The sequence below is a fragment of the Aotus nancymaae genome, unplaced genomic scaffold, assembly GCF_030222135.1.
Source record: "Aotus nancymaae isolate 86718 unplaced genomic scaffold, 86718_ANA_hifiasm-v0.15.2.pri h1tg000012l, whole genome shotgun sequence".
Taxonomy (NCBI): Eukaryota; Metazoa; Chordata; class Mammalia; order Primates; family Aotidae; genus Aotus; species Aotus nancymaae.
This window is the reverse complement of record NW_026988423.1, coordinates 16021150-16037147: the sequence shown is the minus strand read 5'-3', so window position 1 is coordinate 16037147 and position 15998 is coordinate 16021150. Positions and strand designations below refer to the sequence as shown.

The window sequence follows — 15998 nt, the reverse complement described above, 5'->3', positions numbered from 1 at the left end:
GTCAAGAACCAGCTCAGTGAAATGAAACGAGAAGACAAGATTGGAGTAAAAAGGATGAAAAGGAATGAGCAAAGTCTCCAGGAAATATGGGACTATGTGAAAAGACCTAATTCACGTTCGATAGGTGTACCTGAATGTGATGAAGAGAATGAATCCAAGTTGGAAAATACTCTTCAGGATATCATTCAGGAAAACTTTCCCAACCTGGCAAGGCAGGGTAATATTCAACTCCAGGTAATACAGAGAACACTACAAAGATATTCTTCAAGAAGACCAACCCCTAGGCACATAATTGCCAGATTTATTAGGGTTGAAATGAAGGAGAAAATACTAAGGGCAGCCAGAGAGAAAGGTCAGGTTACCCATAAAGGGAAACCTATCAGAATTACAGCAGATCTCTCAGCAGAAACCCTACAAGTCAGAAAAGAGTGGGGACCAATATTTAACATCCTTAAAGAAAAGAACTTTCAACCCAGAATTTCCTATCCAGCCAAACTAAGCTTTATAATCGAAGGAAAAATTAAATCTTTTGTGAACAAACAAGTACTTAGAGAGTTCACCACCACCAGGCCTGCTTTACAAGAGCTTCTGAAAGAAGCACTATACATATAAAGGAACAACCAATATCAGCCTTTCCAAAAATATATCAAAAAGAAAAGAACATTAACACAACGAAAAATTTACACTAACTAATGGGCAAAACAACCAGCTAGCATCAAATGCCAGTATTAAAGTTATATATATTCTAATCGGATAAAAAGCCAAAACCCATTGGTATGCTGCATCCAGACCCATCTCACATGCAACGATACACAAAGACTCAAAACAAAGAGAAGGAGGAAGATTTATCAACCAATCAGAGAGTAAAAATAAACAAATAAATAAAAAGCAGGAGATGCAATTCTCGCCTCTGATAAAGTAGACTTTAAAGCAACAAAGAGCAAAAGAGGCAAAGAAGGACATTACATAATGGCAAAAGGATCAATGTAACAAGAAGAGCTAATGATTTTATAGATCAACGAGACAGAAAATTAACAAGGACATCCAGGACTTGAACTCAGACCCGGAACAAGTAAACTTAATAAACATTTATAGAACTCTTCACTTCAAATACATAAAACATACATTACCACCTCACACCTATTCCATAAGTGACTACATAATTGGAAGTAAATCACTCCTCAGTAATCGCATAGCATTTCATAGGTTTAAATGAAATATTGGTTGGCTGCTCGTTTGTTATTTTCTTCCCTTATTCCTTCCTGTTTACATCAAGTATAATTATTGGTATAAAAGAGGTTTTCAATACCTATTACTAAACTGCATTCTAGCCTGGGCAAGAAAGCAATACTCCCATTCTCTCTCTCTCTTTCTCTTCCTTTTTCTTCTTCTTCTTTATTCTTTTTCTTTCTTTCTTTCTTTCAAAAAAAAAGAGTTTATTGAATTTTGTGATGAAATAGTTTTTCAAAAAACTATTTTTTGAAAATAGTTTAATGATTAGCTTTTATGGAACTCAATTGAAATAGTGTAGTTGAAAAAAATGCAGCAATCAGAAGGTAATTGTGAGTGTGTGTGTGTGTGTGTGTGTATTTGGTACTAGGTGGTGGTAAATAGCTCACATTTATATATTCTGGTAGAAGATCTAGTAGTGTGGCAAAGAACGAAAAACTTGAGAAAGAAAAAAGAAAAGCCATTATTTAAAAATATACATAGCAATAGTTGAAACCACAGAATTATAGCCAAAATGTATAGAAGTGGTTTTAATTTCTAGTCTTTGGTGAAAGTCTCTTGATGCAAGGGATATTTTTTCTTGTTTCTACTGCAAAGATGTAAAAAACATTTCATGGTATCAAAACCAGATGTTCATGAGGGAAACCGTGGTAAAGATGGATCAACAGAGTCTTGTGTAAATTTACCGGAGTGTTGTCACAAATAAAAGAGCAGCAATTTGGGCATCAAATAGCTACTTCCTCAAGTACGCCTATCCAGGGGGACATAGTTTTCAGAATATGTGTGTATTAGTTTTCTAGGACTGCTGTAACAAATTATTGCAAACAGCGTGGTTTAAAACTAGCAACATTGATTCTCTCACAATTCTGGAGGCCAGAAGTCCAGAATCAAGGTGTTGGCAGGGCTGCGTGCCCATCAGACTCTAGGGGAGGATTTGCCTTTGCCTCTTCAAGCTTCTGGTGGCTGCTGGTAGATACTCCTTGACTGTGGCCTCATCACTGCAATCTCTGTTTAAGTGGTCACGTTGTGTCCTCCTCTTTCGTGTATCTTCTCCTCTGTGTGTGTGTTTCTCTCTCAAAACTCCCCCTTGTGAGGGAGGATACTTGACACATGCGATTATACTGAGAACTCACCTAAATAATGCAGGGTAAGGGCCTCTTTTAAAGATACTTCACTTAACCACAAATTCTGCCATATAAAGCGGAATTCACTGGTCCCAAGGATTTGACATGGGATCCTTGGGGCTCCATTTTTCAACCTCCCACAATGTGCTTATGGTAAACCACATGGTAGAGCCTCTGACTGGTCATTACTCATGCTGTCAGCTGCAAATTTTGAGCATGTCTAATGAATGACTTCTCTATCTGAACTTACTTGAGATAGGAGAATCATTGTGTCCTAGTGCATTGGCATAAAAAAAAGGAGGTGGTCTCGGTATCAGTCACGGAATCAGAGCCCCACAGCGTCTCCCATAACATGCTCCATGATTCTTGCTTACTGGGGCATTTGCAACAGGGACAGAAACAGGTCCTTAAGAATGGATGACTATCTGTACTGATATTTTTAACACATACCCCAGATGATTCTGAGCAGGCACTGTGAGAAGTGCTGAACTGGAGCAGAAAAGGAGCCAATTATTCAGATTTCTCTGTAGCAGCTAAGCTCCATTTGTTGAACTAGAAGAGAGGAGGTGGCGTAAAAGAAAGGATAACTGCCGGGCACGGTGGCTTATGCCTGTAATCCCAGCATTTTGGGAGGCTGAGGTGGGTGGATCACTGCGTCATGAGTTTGACACCAGCCTGGCCAACATAGTAAAACCCTGTCTCAAAAAAAAAAAAAAAAAAAAAAAATTAGCCAGGCATGGTGGTAGGCGCCTGTAATCCCAGCTATTTGGGAGGCGGAGGGAGAAGAATCACTTGAGCCTGTGAAGTGGAGGTTACATAACAGCCTGGGTAACCATGTGAGACTCGGTCTCAAAAAAAAAAAAAAAAGGATAACATAAAATATGCAATAAAAGGTGTTCTTGGATGGGAGGAAATTGAACGTTCACTTGAAACATGTCTCAGTAGTTTGATTTTGGAGCAGAGTAGAACACAGTGCTAACATTTTCAGCAGATAGGCTGGAAAAACCAGTACCTGCTATGTGTCAGCCCCTGCACTAGGCACTGGACATGGTTGCCTCATTTATTTCTGGTCATCTGCTCTCATGCCCTGCACCCAGAAGGTTCCAACAGATGCCTGACATTCATGTGATTATATTTTACTTGATATAATAGGTGTTTTTATGTTAATCTTGGTAACCAAATGATAGTACCATTCTAGAATCATTTCTGGAGGTCTGGTGCTAGGGGAGGGATAGCAGGAGGTGAGGGGATAGGGGAGGGATAACATTAGGAGATATACATAACGTAGATGATGGGGTGATGGATATAGCAATCCACCATGGAATGTGTATACCTATGTAACAAACCTGCATGTTCTGCACATATGCCCCAGAACTTAAAGTATAACAATAATAATAAAAAAGATTTTAGACTCAGAACATCTCCTACTAGGATTTTGAAATCTGATTTTGCAAGTTACAGAGAAGATTTTTATAAGTTCTCTCTGTTGGGTTTTGAATAACATGTGGATGAAGGTGAGTATTATCCTACCAAACAAGCTCTTGATAATCTATAGCTTGGGGAAATGAAAAAGTCAAGACACACCATCTTTAAATTGCCATGAACCACAGTAGCCAGCCAGTAAGACCACAGAGCTCCTGGATCTCTTGCTGGCTGCTAACACACATGCCATAAACTTAATGACAGTCAGAGATATTTATAGCTGGAAGGGACCCTCGAGATCATTTTGCCTAACTCATTTCATATTGGGCCCAGAGGAGTAAAGTGACTTTTCCAGGGCCACATGGCTGGTTCCCGGCAAGGGCCAGGGCCCCTCTCTACTGATGTTCCTCCATTCCACCAGGCTCCTCAGTCAGGAGGAGTGCATTTATTGACTGTGATTTATGTGATTTCTGTGACATCCAGTTATGAGGGAATGTGAATTCTGTTTCCAAGGACACATAGTCAATAGCAGATGAATAGAGACATGAAAACTCTTTCAAAAAGGGCTTGAAAGCCAACACAAAATAGACGAGGATGAGATTGAATTAGAGGGCGTGTAAGTTAAGGTGCAAATGCTGGCACCACTAAGTGAGAGAAAGATTGTCCGTCATGGCGTAATTCTATACTGTGTGCCAGTTAAAGGAAGGCTTTGTTTTGAGAATATCAGACCCAGGAAGTGGAGGATTGGTGTGTGGATAAAGGGGGAGGAGAGAGAACCTACAAGCACTTCAGAAGGTATTAAATTGGGACTTACATTAAGTCTTGCGTTACTTGTTTGTCTGGATCGTTTTTCTGCCAGGAGATCTTTGACTGTGTGCTTCACTCTCACGCCTTGATACACTCGTTTGCTGTAGTCTCCTGGGACTTAAGCAGATGGGATAGTTATAAGGAATGGGAGTCATTAGGTTAACCTCCCAAAGGACATATTTAGGGGCTGGTCATCGTGATGTCATTTTATTGTTAAAATGATAGAATTCTTGGATTTGAAGTGGCTTTGATAGAGTGACTTCAATAGAGTCCTGTCTCCTGGTTTTTGATAGAGACTCATCTAAACTCTACTAAGTGAAAGAAACACCATTCCATCATCTACACAACAGCTCTTCAAATGCTTCTCTTATATTCTGACTTGTCAAGATTTACTCAGGCAAGATTTACAACTTATGCTTTAATCAGAAGACTAAAGATTAGATGCAACTTGAAATGATGCTTCTAAATACATGAGGTAGAAGTTAGATCTGGACGATTCAGGTTACAGAGTAACAGTATTCCTGCCCTATTATACCTGATGAGAGCGAGCAGGTCAACAGAAGTTTTAAGAAGATTATGTTCCTAAGAAGAAAGTTGTTTGTTATTGGTTTACTACACTAAATAAATATGTTTTGTTTTTGAAAATCAGTGATTCAACACGAGAGGTTACTGCTTTGAAATAAGGCCAATGGTAAATAAAGAGTCATGCATTCATTTAACGAATATTTATTGAGCACTTACTATATTCACTTACTGAAGATGTTATAGTGCTTGGCAATTTACACGTATTACTTCATTTGATCTGTTTTACAGATGAGGAAACTGAGGTCTGGGACTAAGTTATTTTCAAGGTCTCATAGCTGCTAATAAGCAATAGAACTGGAATCCAGACTTAGGTCAGTTTGTAACATCGACAACCAGAAAAATTTGCTGTTTTCACCATGAGGGAATTACAAAAAAGATAACAGACTATAGAGAAAAACGTTTCCCCAAGGTTCTAAAATTTACAGCATTGCTTCTAGGGATAGTGAGAGCCTTGTTACTGAGGATGATGAAGAAATAATAAGAGAACCTTTTGGTTGGCCTATTCTAGAAAGCATTTATGCACTGAATTAGCAGTTTCACTAGAGGAATTTTAAGATGTTTTCTACCTCTATAATTGCTGTTCTGTAGTAGGTTAGACAACTTCCATTTAATTAAAATTAAACCCATTATAGTCGAGGTGTTGCTGGCTTACCAGTAAATTCAGCTGGCACAGAATTCAGCTCCGTGTGTATTGGCAGAATATAAAAACAAATGTATGTATGAGGCACATAACCAAAATGATTCTCTAATCTGTTTGAATTTGTAGATAGTCTAGAATATATTTGATTTGTGAGTAAAATTGCATTGTAAAAAGAATGAAAGGAAGGAAGAAAGGAAGAAATTAAAGATATAACCAGAGATAGAATGCTGCATTGGAGAAAAGAGGCTGCTGGTATTCACAGCTACACATTAGTCACTGGCTTGGAACAAAATCTCCCAGCTCCATTTTCCTTATGTGTAAAATGGGTATAATCACCTCTTCTTAGCTGTCTTCAGAGATTTATAAGGAAAAAATAGGAAATACATGTGAAAATCCCCTGAAAACTAACAGGCTTCACACAAAACACTGATACAAAATGAAGAATAAAAAAAATCCACGTTCCAAGACAATGTATTATTTAATTCAAATAAAGCCACATGCAGCCTTATTTCAGCAAAACAAAATTACTAGAATCATCATTTGGGTCTAATTTTGACAGGATTTGGTCTATATATGTTATAATTAAAGAGGCTTGAAATACTTCTTTGAAATCAGCCTCAAATTTAAAGCTTACTGACCTTATGATTGTTCCAAAGGAATCTAAGTGTTGCTTCTAGAATTGTGTATGATGCTTTATTTTTGGGAAAGTCAAAGGCCACATTGATTTATCAATTATTTTTTAAGTGCTTTCTGTGTGTCACAACTGGGGATACAAAAGAACATGGCTCTCTAGTGGGGAGAGAAATACTTTAAAATGAAATAATTACGATGCAATGTGCTAAGTGCAAGAACAGAAATGTACCTAGGACAGCCAGAGAAACCCAGAATGTATCACTTCCTTGTGTGGGAGAGAGAGACTCAGGGAAGGCAAGATGATACCTGGGTTGGGGCTTAAAGCAAGGTAGGGTGTGTGTGATGATGGCAAATAGGCAGGAACATTACAGGTGTAGAAGTCAGTACAGGCAAAGTCCTGGAGGCAAGGACAGAAAGAGGAAGTGGCAGGAAGTGAGGCTGGGGAATTGAGTAGGGGAAAGAGTTTGGAATGCATCCTGTAGGCAATGAGCCATTGGGGGCTTTAAAGCAATTCCTAGTTTAATTTGCATTCTAGACAGACTTTTCTGGCAACTGAGATGGTGGTGGTTTTGAGACTCACAAAGCTGCAGGAAGATCAGTCAGGAAGGCTCTAGAATAATCCAGGCAAGAATAATCCAGGCAAGAGGTAATGGGGTCTGAGTAGTGGTGGACGGGAGGGCAAGGATCAGACAGGTTTGAACATTATTTAGATGTGACAGAGAAGAAGATTCAAGGGTGAATCTCAAGTTTCCACTATGGAATTGCTCTCAGTTCGTAAGTTTCAGAATCATCATGATGTTGATGGTAATGAAACCAAGAGAAAGGATGAAATCCCTTGGGGGAGTGTTTGAAAGATAAAGTCGCATGGTGGCGCACATAGAAAATAATAATGCGCACCTGGCATCCTGGGGTAAAAAGGCCAGTCTACTTCCAAGAGCTGAGAGGATCAGTATCTTTGGAATGCCTAGAACACTGATTTCTGACACACAGGTTTGGAAGCTCTGGACTAAATTATTAAAGATGGAACAGTCACATTTGAGTGGTTGTCAGAGGAGAGGAGAACCCTATGAAGAAGATATGGAACGACTAACTGGAGAAGAAACAGGAAAAACCAGGGGAATAAGGCACCATAGAATTCTGGGGAAGAGATTTGAAGAAAGAAATAAAAAAAAAAAAATCAGAGGCAACAGAGTAGTTCAGGAAGGTAAGTACAGAAAAACATCGCTTGCTTTCAACTCAGTGGTTGGTATTGAGCTTAGCAAGAGTAATTTGCAAGTGTGGGGTGGCTGGAAGCCAGACAATAATGTCAAGGGAGGAGTAGACACAGGAAGGAGAGACTATTTCTTCTTGAAGTTTGAATTAGAAAGGGAAACGAGATTGAGTGATAATTGGAGAGAATCATGGTGTCAAGGAGAGGTGTGCATATGTTTTTATGTCTATTTATGCATTTATGAGTGGGAGAGAGTTGAGAATATTTGAACAGGACAGAGGGAAGACTAATGGTTTAGAAGAGAGGGACAGAATGATGGAATGAGGTCTTGAAAAGGAAGAAAAAATTGAGGTCAAGGGCACAAATTGAACCTCAACTTCTGAGACTGAAATACAAAAAGTCAGGGTGTAGGTGGAATGATGGTATGGCCATTGACTACGACGGCTCTAGTGCACATCAAGCAGGCTGGCATAGGAGAGCAACTGAAAACCAGGCAGAACCAGGCAGGGGTCAAAGCCAGACAGAGAAGTCAAAGAATATACATCAATGATTCTCAAATGTGATCCCTGGGCCCGTAGCATCAGCATTGGCTAGGAACTTGCTAGAAATGCAAATTCTCAGGCCCTACTCCAAATGTATCGAATCAGAAACCCTAGGGTGGGGTCCAGGCTTCCAGGTGATTCTGATGTTCTCTGAAGTTGGAGAACCACAGATATACAAATGAGTAAGGCCTTTAGAAGGTTCCTGTGGAGGTGGGGAGGTCGACTCTAATCTACACAGTCCTGGCTGAGCAAGGAGGGGAATATCTAACTGATTGAGGTGGGTGTGGACGTAGACAGCTCTGGGAAGGAGGAGGGGGTGGGAGTTGAGGAGGTCTAGGCTGGATCCTTTGTGTATTTGCAGACTGTCTCTGCTTTGCTTTTTTTTTTTTAAGCGATTTTTAATTGATGATTTTAATCTGAATTAGCAATCTATGCTTTATGTGTATGCCAAAAAGCCTAGGGGAAGTATACCTATTCTAAGTAAGTTTAACAAATAACCACATGTAATTAATAGAGGAATAAAGTTCATGAGATGGCAAATACTCACATAAAAACTTCTGAAGTTTTGTCATAAAAACACAGTCTTATGTATTAATTGGCACCGACTTAGTGCAAAGCATGGGGCTATATGCCACAGGGGATGCAAAATAACTTTAGAACATATAACAGATGTCCTCAAAGAGATCCTATTTTGGTGAGAGAAATCAGACATTCACGTGTGAAAGAGCAGGAGAGGGGGAAGAGTACACTTTGGATTGTTGATGAAAGTTTTGTGGGAAGGATGGGAAGTAGACTGGACTGAGAAGCAAATGGACAGGTTAGGAGGAAGGAGAACGGCCTTGTAGACAGCAGGCATCTGTGAGCAAAAACAAAGAGGCAGGAAGCAGAAAGGATGTGTGCAGGGGGAAGGAATGAGTACAACTGGAGATAGTAGATTTGAATGCCATATAGATGTAATTGAATTTCAAATGGATATCTCCAGCCCAGACTTGGACTTTAGTCTTAAAAAATCCATCTATGCTTGGAGGTCTAGTAGACATCTCAAACTCCACACGTCCAAATATAAACTTCATGCTTCCTTTTCACATTTGTTGTATCTGAAACTTTTCCTATCTCAGTGGATGGCAGCCCGTCTTTCTAGTCACTCAGTCCCAAATCTGTAGAGTCATTCTAGGCTTTTCTCTCTCATCTTTCACAGCCCATCCTTTAGCAATTCCTGATGGTGCTACCTACAAAACACATCCAGAGTAGGCTGACTTTTCTTTACTCTTCTGCTAATATCCAGGCTTTTCTTTACTCCTCTGCTAATATCCACTGCAATGTCTATAGTAATGTAGATTACTGCGGCAGACTTCCAGCTGGTTTTCCTGCTTCCACCTTCACCCTGCCCTGGTCTAGTTTCAACACAGTAGACAGGGTGATCCTGTGAAAGAGCAAGTTCAGTTGTGTCACTGCTCTGCTCTAAACCCTGCAATGGTCCACTAGGGCACTCACAGGGAGAACCAAGTCCTTATAATGGCTTTACATGACCCTGTTCCCTGAAACAGGGTTTCCTCTCCTAAGACTCACCTCCTTGCCTACTGTACCCTAGTGGTTCTGAAGTGCCTCAAGCACACTTCTGTCTTAAGACTTTTGCCCTGGCTGTCTCTACTGTCTGGAGTATTCTTTTCCCCATTATCCACAGGTGAAATGCTCTTCTTTCCTTCAAGTCTTGGCTCAAATGTCATCTTCTCAATGAGAACATACTTGAAGTTGCATCCTCCCCAGAAAATATTCCTGATCTCCTTCCTCTACTCTAGTTTTTCTGTCTGTGCATCACTTGTCACTCTATTATGTCCTATAATTTACCATTTCCCACCATTTCCTTGTGGAGTACATTTATTGTTTATTTTCTGTTTGCTTCTTGCTAGAATGTAACCTTCACGAAGTGGGAGGCTTTGCCTGTTTTTACTCGCGGACGCATCCCAAATGCTCGTGCCTGGAACACAGGGAGCTTTCAGTAAATATTTGTTGAAAACATTTGTTTTTGGTTGTAAATGATGGACATATTAAAGATCTTAAAAACTTGGCTGTAAAAATTTACAGTTTGTGTTATAAGGTATGGAAACCACTAATTTTTTTTTGAACAGAAGATTATTATAGCTCTTTTTTTTTTTTTTTTGAGACGGAGTTTCGCTCTTGTTTCCCAGGCTGGAGCGCAATGGCGCGATCTCGGCTCACCGCAATCTCCGCCTCCTGGATTCAGGCAATTCTCCTGCCTCAGCCTCCTGAGTAGCTGGGATTACAGGCACGCGCCACCGTGCCCAGCTAATTTTTTGTATTAGTAGAGACGGGGTTTCACCATGTTGACCAGGATGGTCTCGATCTCTTGACCTCGTGATCCACCCGCCTCGGCCTCCCAAAGTGCTGGGATTACAGGCTATTATAGCTCTTATCATATTTTTTGGAAGATCAGAAGAGTATTATGGCTCTTACCATATTTTTTTTGAATATCAGTCTGGTAGATCCTAGAATAGGCTGAGGATGAGGAAACTGAGAGGGTGGGAAATGGTAAAACGGAGGCTAGCCAGAAATACTGGAAATGAGAAGGACGGGACAGATTTAAGAGACCTTTCAAGGGAAAACAGACACACACACACACACACACACACACACACAAACACACCAGTAAACAGTGCTATGATTATTAAGAGAAATCAAGAAGGTCGGGGAAAGAGTTGGTTTTGATGGGGGAAGAAGAATGCAGTTTTGAATATGTTGACTTTGTGGTTGTGGTGACATGTTAAAATAAAAGATGAAAATATCCTGGAGATAGGAGAACCTGGACCTGGTAAAAAAAACTATACATCTAAGAAACATCTTTAGAATTATGGTAATTGAAGCTAAGAAAATAAAGTTCTCCAAAGAAGACTTTGTAGCAAGAGAAGAGTAGACATTCAAGCCAGAAGTCTTAGGAAATGCTACAGGTCTGATGCCCAGGGGAATAGAGGGGCCAGAGAAGGACTTCAAGGAGGAGAGGTGCAGGGAGGAGAGGCCAGAAATGTAGGAATGTACCAAAGTAGTAGCATGAGGAAAATGAAGGAAAGCAGGTTGGAGAGAAAAAGGAATGATTGGTGGTGTCAAGTATCTGGTGTTTGGTAGGTGCTCAATAAATACTTATGAAATAAACGAAATGCCTTAGAGATGTTGAGGAAAATGAAGGTGAGAAAGAATGTGGAGTTTGGAAAGATGAAGGTCTTTAGAAAATGGGAAAGAGCAGTTTCCTAAGAGGTGAGGATGAAATCTTTCTCTGGGGTTTCACAGGCATTTGGGTGTAACAAAGCAGGACTAGTGCGATAACGGAGCTCTGAAGCGGGGGTACAGATAAGTGAATGCTTACACTTTGCAACAGCACAAAAGATGAATTAAAGTAAATTTGAACAAAGCAATGGAAACTGGTACAAATTCTTTAAAATATCATGCTGAGTGTTCTTCATATTTTTGAGAATTCTGAAAGTTTCTTAACCTATTACATTCTTTTTGTTTTTTGGAGAGGAGTGATATTTAGAGTTTACAAATTTTTAGCAGGATTTCTACTCTGAAACATTTTTTTTTCTCCTGTGCATTGTGTCTATTTAAAGAATCCACACCTGCATAAACCAGGAGAGCTTAAGAGTTTTTATTCAAATACTCTAGATACAAACTTGCATTCAGATCAGTTGTTGAGAAAACAAAGACATGTGATTCCGGAAAGAAAGCACAAGCAAATTTATTAGGAATCAACTCATTCTTTAGAGTTTGGAAAAAGGTATTTGTTTTTTGTATTGTAGAACTGTGTTTATGTCTATGAAACAAATTGTCTCAGTTACATCGTCTCCTTATTCTCATTTATTTTAATGATGAAGAATTTAATCCATAGTAGATTTAATGGTGATGTTGCCTTAATATTGTTTTTCAAAATTAAACATTTTATCCATCAAATCAAACTAATTTCAAATATTCTGAAATTAATCTAACATTTAAAATGCAGGTGATTTTTACACTGTTTCAGTTATTAAATATCAAATACACTTATGGCACTTAAAACGCCTTCTTATTTTACCATTTTTGATGACATTCTCTAAGGTACCTGTTACTGTTTTTAAATTATTTCATGTTTTTAAGCAGGTGTTTGTGACTTCATGTAAGGAAATAAAGAGATAGTTCAAAACAAAGAAAAAGAAAGAAAAAGCAAAATCATCCCATAATATTAGAAAAAAAGAATTTATATTCTGAGTTATGTGACTGGACAATGACATAATTAAGATAGTAGAATGCCTCTCTGAATTATAGTCCCTTGTGACATTGGAATGTAGCTGCACTGTCACTCAAGACAGAGTAGAATTAAAATCCTGAATGGGTCATTGGTGGATGGATCTATGTTTGTTTTGTTCTCTGCCTGTCAGGGAAATGCCAAGAATCAGGTCCTGGAGAGTCCAGTGGCAATATAGTGTGTTGGGTCACCGTCTGGCTCAGGTGCCAGCTCTGGTGCTGTGGGCATCCCTCCCTTCGCCCCACTATCCTAGTTCAGTCTGCATTGCTGAGGATCAGAGTCCTCTCACAGAGGGGAAGGCAGATACCCATCAGGAATGAATAATAACCCCTAAGCCCACTAGGACTCAGGGTTAGTGGTTTTACTTTTAATCTGGGGAGGTGATGTATTAGTTATATTGTGGAAAACCACCAGGAGAATACAAGAAAAGGCCATATACAGTCTCCAAGGTCATAAACGAATCTTGAAATATTCAAAATATTAATTATTAAGCAGAAAATAATACACATTATTTATGAAATCTTTTTTTTTTTTTTTTTGAGATGGAGTCTTGCTCTGTTGCCAGTCTGGGGTGCAGTGGTGCAATCTCAGCTCACTGCAACCTCCGCCTCCCAGGTTCAAACGATTCTCCTGCCTCAGGCTCCTGAGTAGCTGGGACTACAGGCGCATGCCACCACACCCAGCTAATTTTTGTATTTTTAGTAGAGATGAGGTTTCACCATGTTGGCCAGGGTGGTTTCGATCTCTTGACCTCGTGATCTGCCTGCCTCGGCCTCCCAAAGTGCTGGGATTATAGGTGTGAATCACCTCGCCCAGCCTATTTATGAAATCTTAAATTTGAAATAAAGACTAACTTTAAAGGTTGCAAGGTCAAATCAGTTAACATATTCGGATTTTGTTGAAGTTTGATTTGCCCACACTGTAGGTATCCATAAACCCCTCCCAATGTACCTTCATAGCTGAATCCAATAGCCAAAGAAGACGTAATTAACACCTTGTAAAAATAGCTGCACTCCCATGTTCATTGCAGCATTATTCACAATAGCCAAGATTCAGAAACAACCTGAACAGCCATCTGTTGATGGATGAATGGATAAAGAAATATGGTCTCTCTCTCTCTCTCTCTCTCTGTGTATGAATGTATAAAAATCAGACTTAAAAAGAAGGAGATTCTGCCATGTACCACAACTTGGTTGGAACTGGAGGACATCATGCTAAGCGGAATAAGCCAGACATGGAAAGAAAAAATATTGCATAATCTCACTTGTATGTGGAATCTAGGGGGAATAAAATGGTCAAATATATAAAGAATAAAACTGGTCACCATAGGTAGGATTGGGGTGGAGGAGGAAATGAGAAGTAGATCAGAGAATACAAAGTAGCTGATGTGTAGGATGAAAGTCTAGATATATAATATACTATGTAAGGGCTACAGTTAATAAAATTGCAATGTATTAGGGATTTTTGTTAAATAGGTAGATGTTAGCTGCTCTTGTCACAAAAAAGTAACTATGTGATATGATAGATATATTAATCTGTTTCACCATAGTAACCATCTTTACTATCTGTATGTATATGATAACTGTTGTGAATCTCAAGTATACACAATACAATTTATTATTGTTTTAAAAGTGCCACTGATAATAACCAATTTCATGCTGCAGCAGATATATGCTCTGAGGGCTCTTTATATCATCTTATCTTTCGAGATCAGACTTTGAAGAATTGCAGCATTTAAAAAATATTAATTTTTCTTTTAAGGTACTCTACAGGGCATTTTAAAAATGTTTCCTCTGTCATCATTGATTAAAATTTAAAGTGCTGACTTTTTCAATCTTAAATTTGTTCCTGAACGGTTGGGTTTTGCTCTCTATTGACCATTCACATTTATATCCTAGGATGAACAACCCAGGAAAGATCTATATATAGTCTGAATTCATGAAATAACAGCTTAGACTCTTCCTTGCCATATGTAAATAGAGTGACCTTGCTTCTTAGCTTTAAAAGCCTAAAGCAAGATTCATGAATAAAAGATAATTCTAGTTCTATATGAATGTGAGTTCTTCTTCTGCACTTTCTTTATAATTGAGAGCTTACTGAAAATTATTAACATAAAATTTCACTATATTGGACAAAAAGGCTTTGATATTCAAGTCCTCATTTAATGAAAATAATGTTCAATTGAGTTGATCTTCCAGAATATCTCTGTAAACTCTAGGAAGCAAAACAAAATCTAACAATTAGCAATTAAATGTAACTGTAATTCGGAAAATGTTACCAAGAGTTCTAAATAGTTGGTGCTTGATCTGTGTTTTGTATTTTTATATGTTTTAGGCCAGAGTTAGTGATATTTCTCCTCAACCTTTGTTTTATGTTATGAATTTGTGTTATCAAAAATGAAAATTAGGATTAAAATTTTTAAAAATTATAAAAATTGACGTTGACTTACCACTTTCCATTCTGGATGTTTCTGGTGGATTTCCTTCTTAACAGCAGTGCAGATTTTCTTGCAAATGGTGTTCACTCCTTGGTAAGGGGTCCTGGTCTTCTAGAAAGCTCAGCCTGACTCTGGTGGGAAAGCCTTCTGCACACGGTAGTGATGCTTTTGAAATGACTTGCTCCAGATTTGATTAAATGCAAATCCTTTGGTGTGCGTTTCTCTACAATTTGCATCCCCAATGTAGATGATATATGATGGTACTTTTTCCCTCCCTACGAAGATTTTTATTCCCCATGAATGAGTTTCCATTAGGAACAAACTATCTTATAAGTTTATTATGAAAACAGAGAATCTATTATTTCTTTTATGAATAGCAGTAGAATTTTCCATCATGTTTAATTTAGAATTAGATTTAAAAAATAATATATTTGTATATATGTATGTATGCAAAAGCCCATATTTTCCAGTATGTACTATGCCTATAATACTTAGATTATGGGTCCATGGTTTTTAAGAGATAGGCATTTTTCAGGTGGAGATGAAAATTCTAAGAAAATGCTTTCATTTAGGAATAGGAATGACAATGAATGTCACTTTAATACAATTGGATTGCCTTTTTATTATGTCTAAAACATAAATATATGATGTATAGCAGAGTTCCCTCATTATTAGCACATCATAATCATTTGTGAAACTGGTTAAAAATACCTTTGTCCAGTTCCCACTCCTGTGGAATTCAGAATCTTTTGAAGTAGACCCTGAATAGCTATGTTTTAAAACAAGCTTTCTCATTTTTTTTAAAAAAGAGTCTTTTTGATACACAGTCAGTGTTGTTAACTGTTCTAGAGCAAAATTTTTTTAAAACCATTTTTTAGGTACTTTCTGACATTCCTCTCATTCATTTTCAACTACTCACAGTTGCTGCTTAACCTGATTTTGGTTCTATCTCCCAGTCCTAAACAGAGTTAGAAGTCCTGGACATCTTCCTAGGCATTCTGGATTTGTACAACACGTGGTATTTCAGGACTTCCAGTGGGTATCATCTAGTGGTTCCCAAGCTTAGCTGTGCCTCTG

The 15998-nt window shown here is 38.5% G+C and overlaps 1 protein-coding gene across 1 annotated transcript in view; it reads right to left on the bottom strand.

The window, feature by feature from the left end:
• The window catches only part of POU2AF2 (POU class 2 homeobox associating factor 2), a 44184-nt gene extending 29112 nt beyond the window's left edge, over nt 1-15072 (bottom strand). Inside the window, exons 1-2 of the mRNA XM_012470586.2 lie at nt 14934-15072; nt 4591-4700 (exon numbers count right to left, since the gene is read on the bottom strand). Coding sequence (XP_012326009.2) covers nt 4591-4700; nt 14934-14943 — 120 coding nt within the window. The 5' untranslated portion in view covers nt 14944-15072. The remainder of the gene's footprint in view (nt 1-4590; nt 4701-14933) is intronic.
• Nucleotides 15073-15998: the final 926 nt, after the last annotated feature.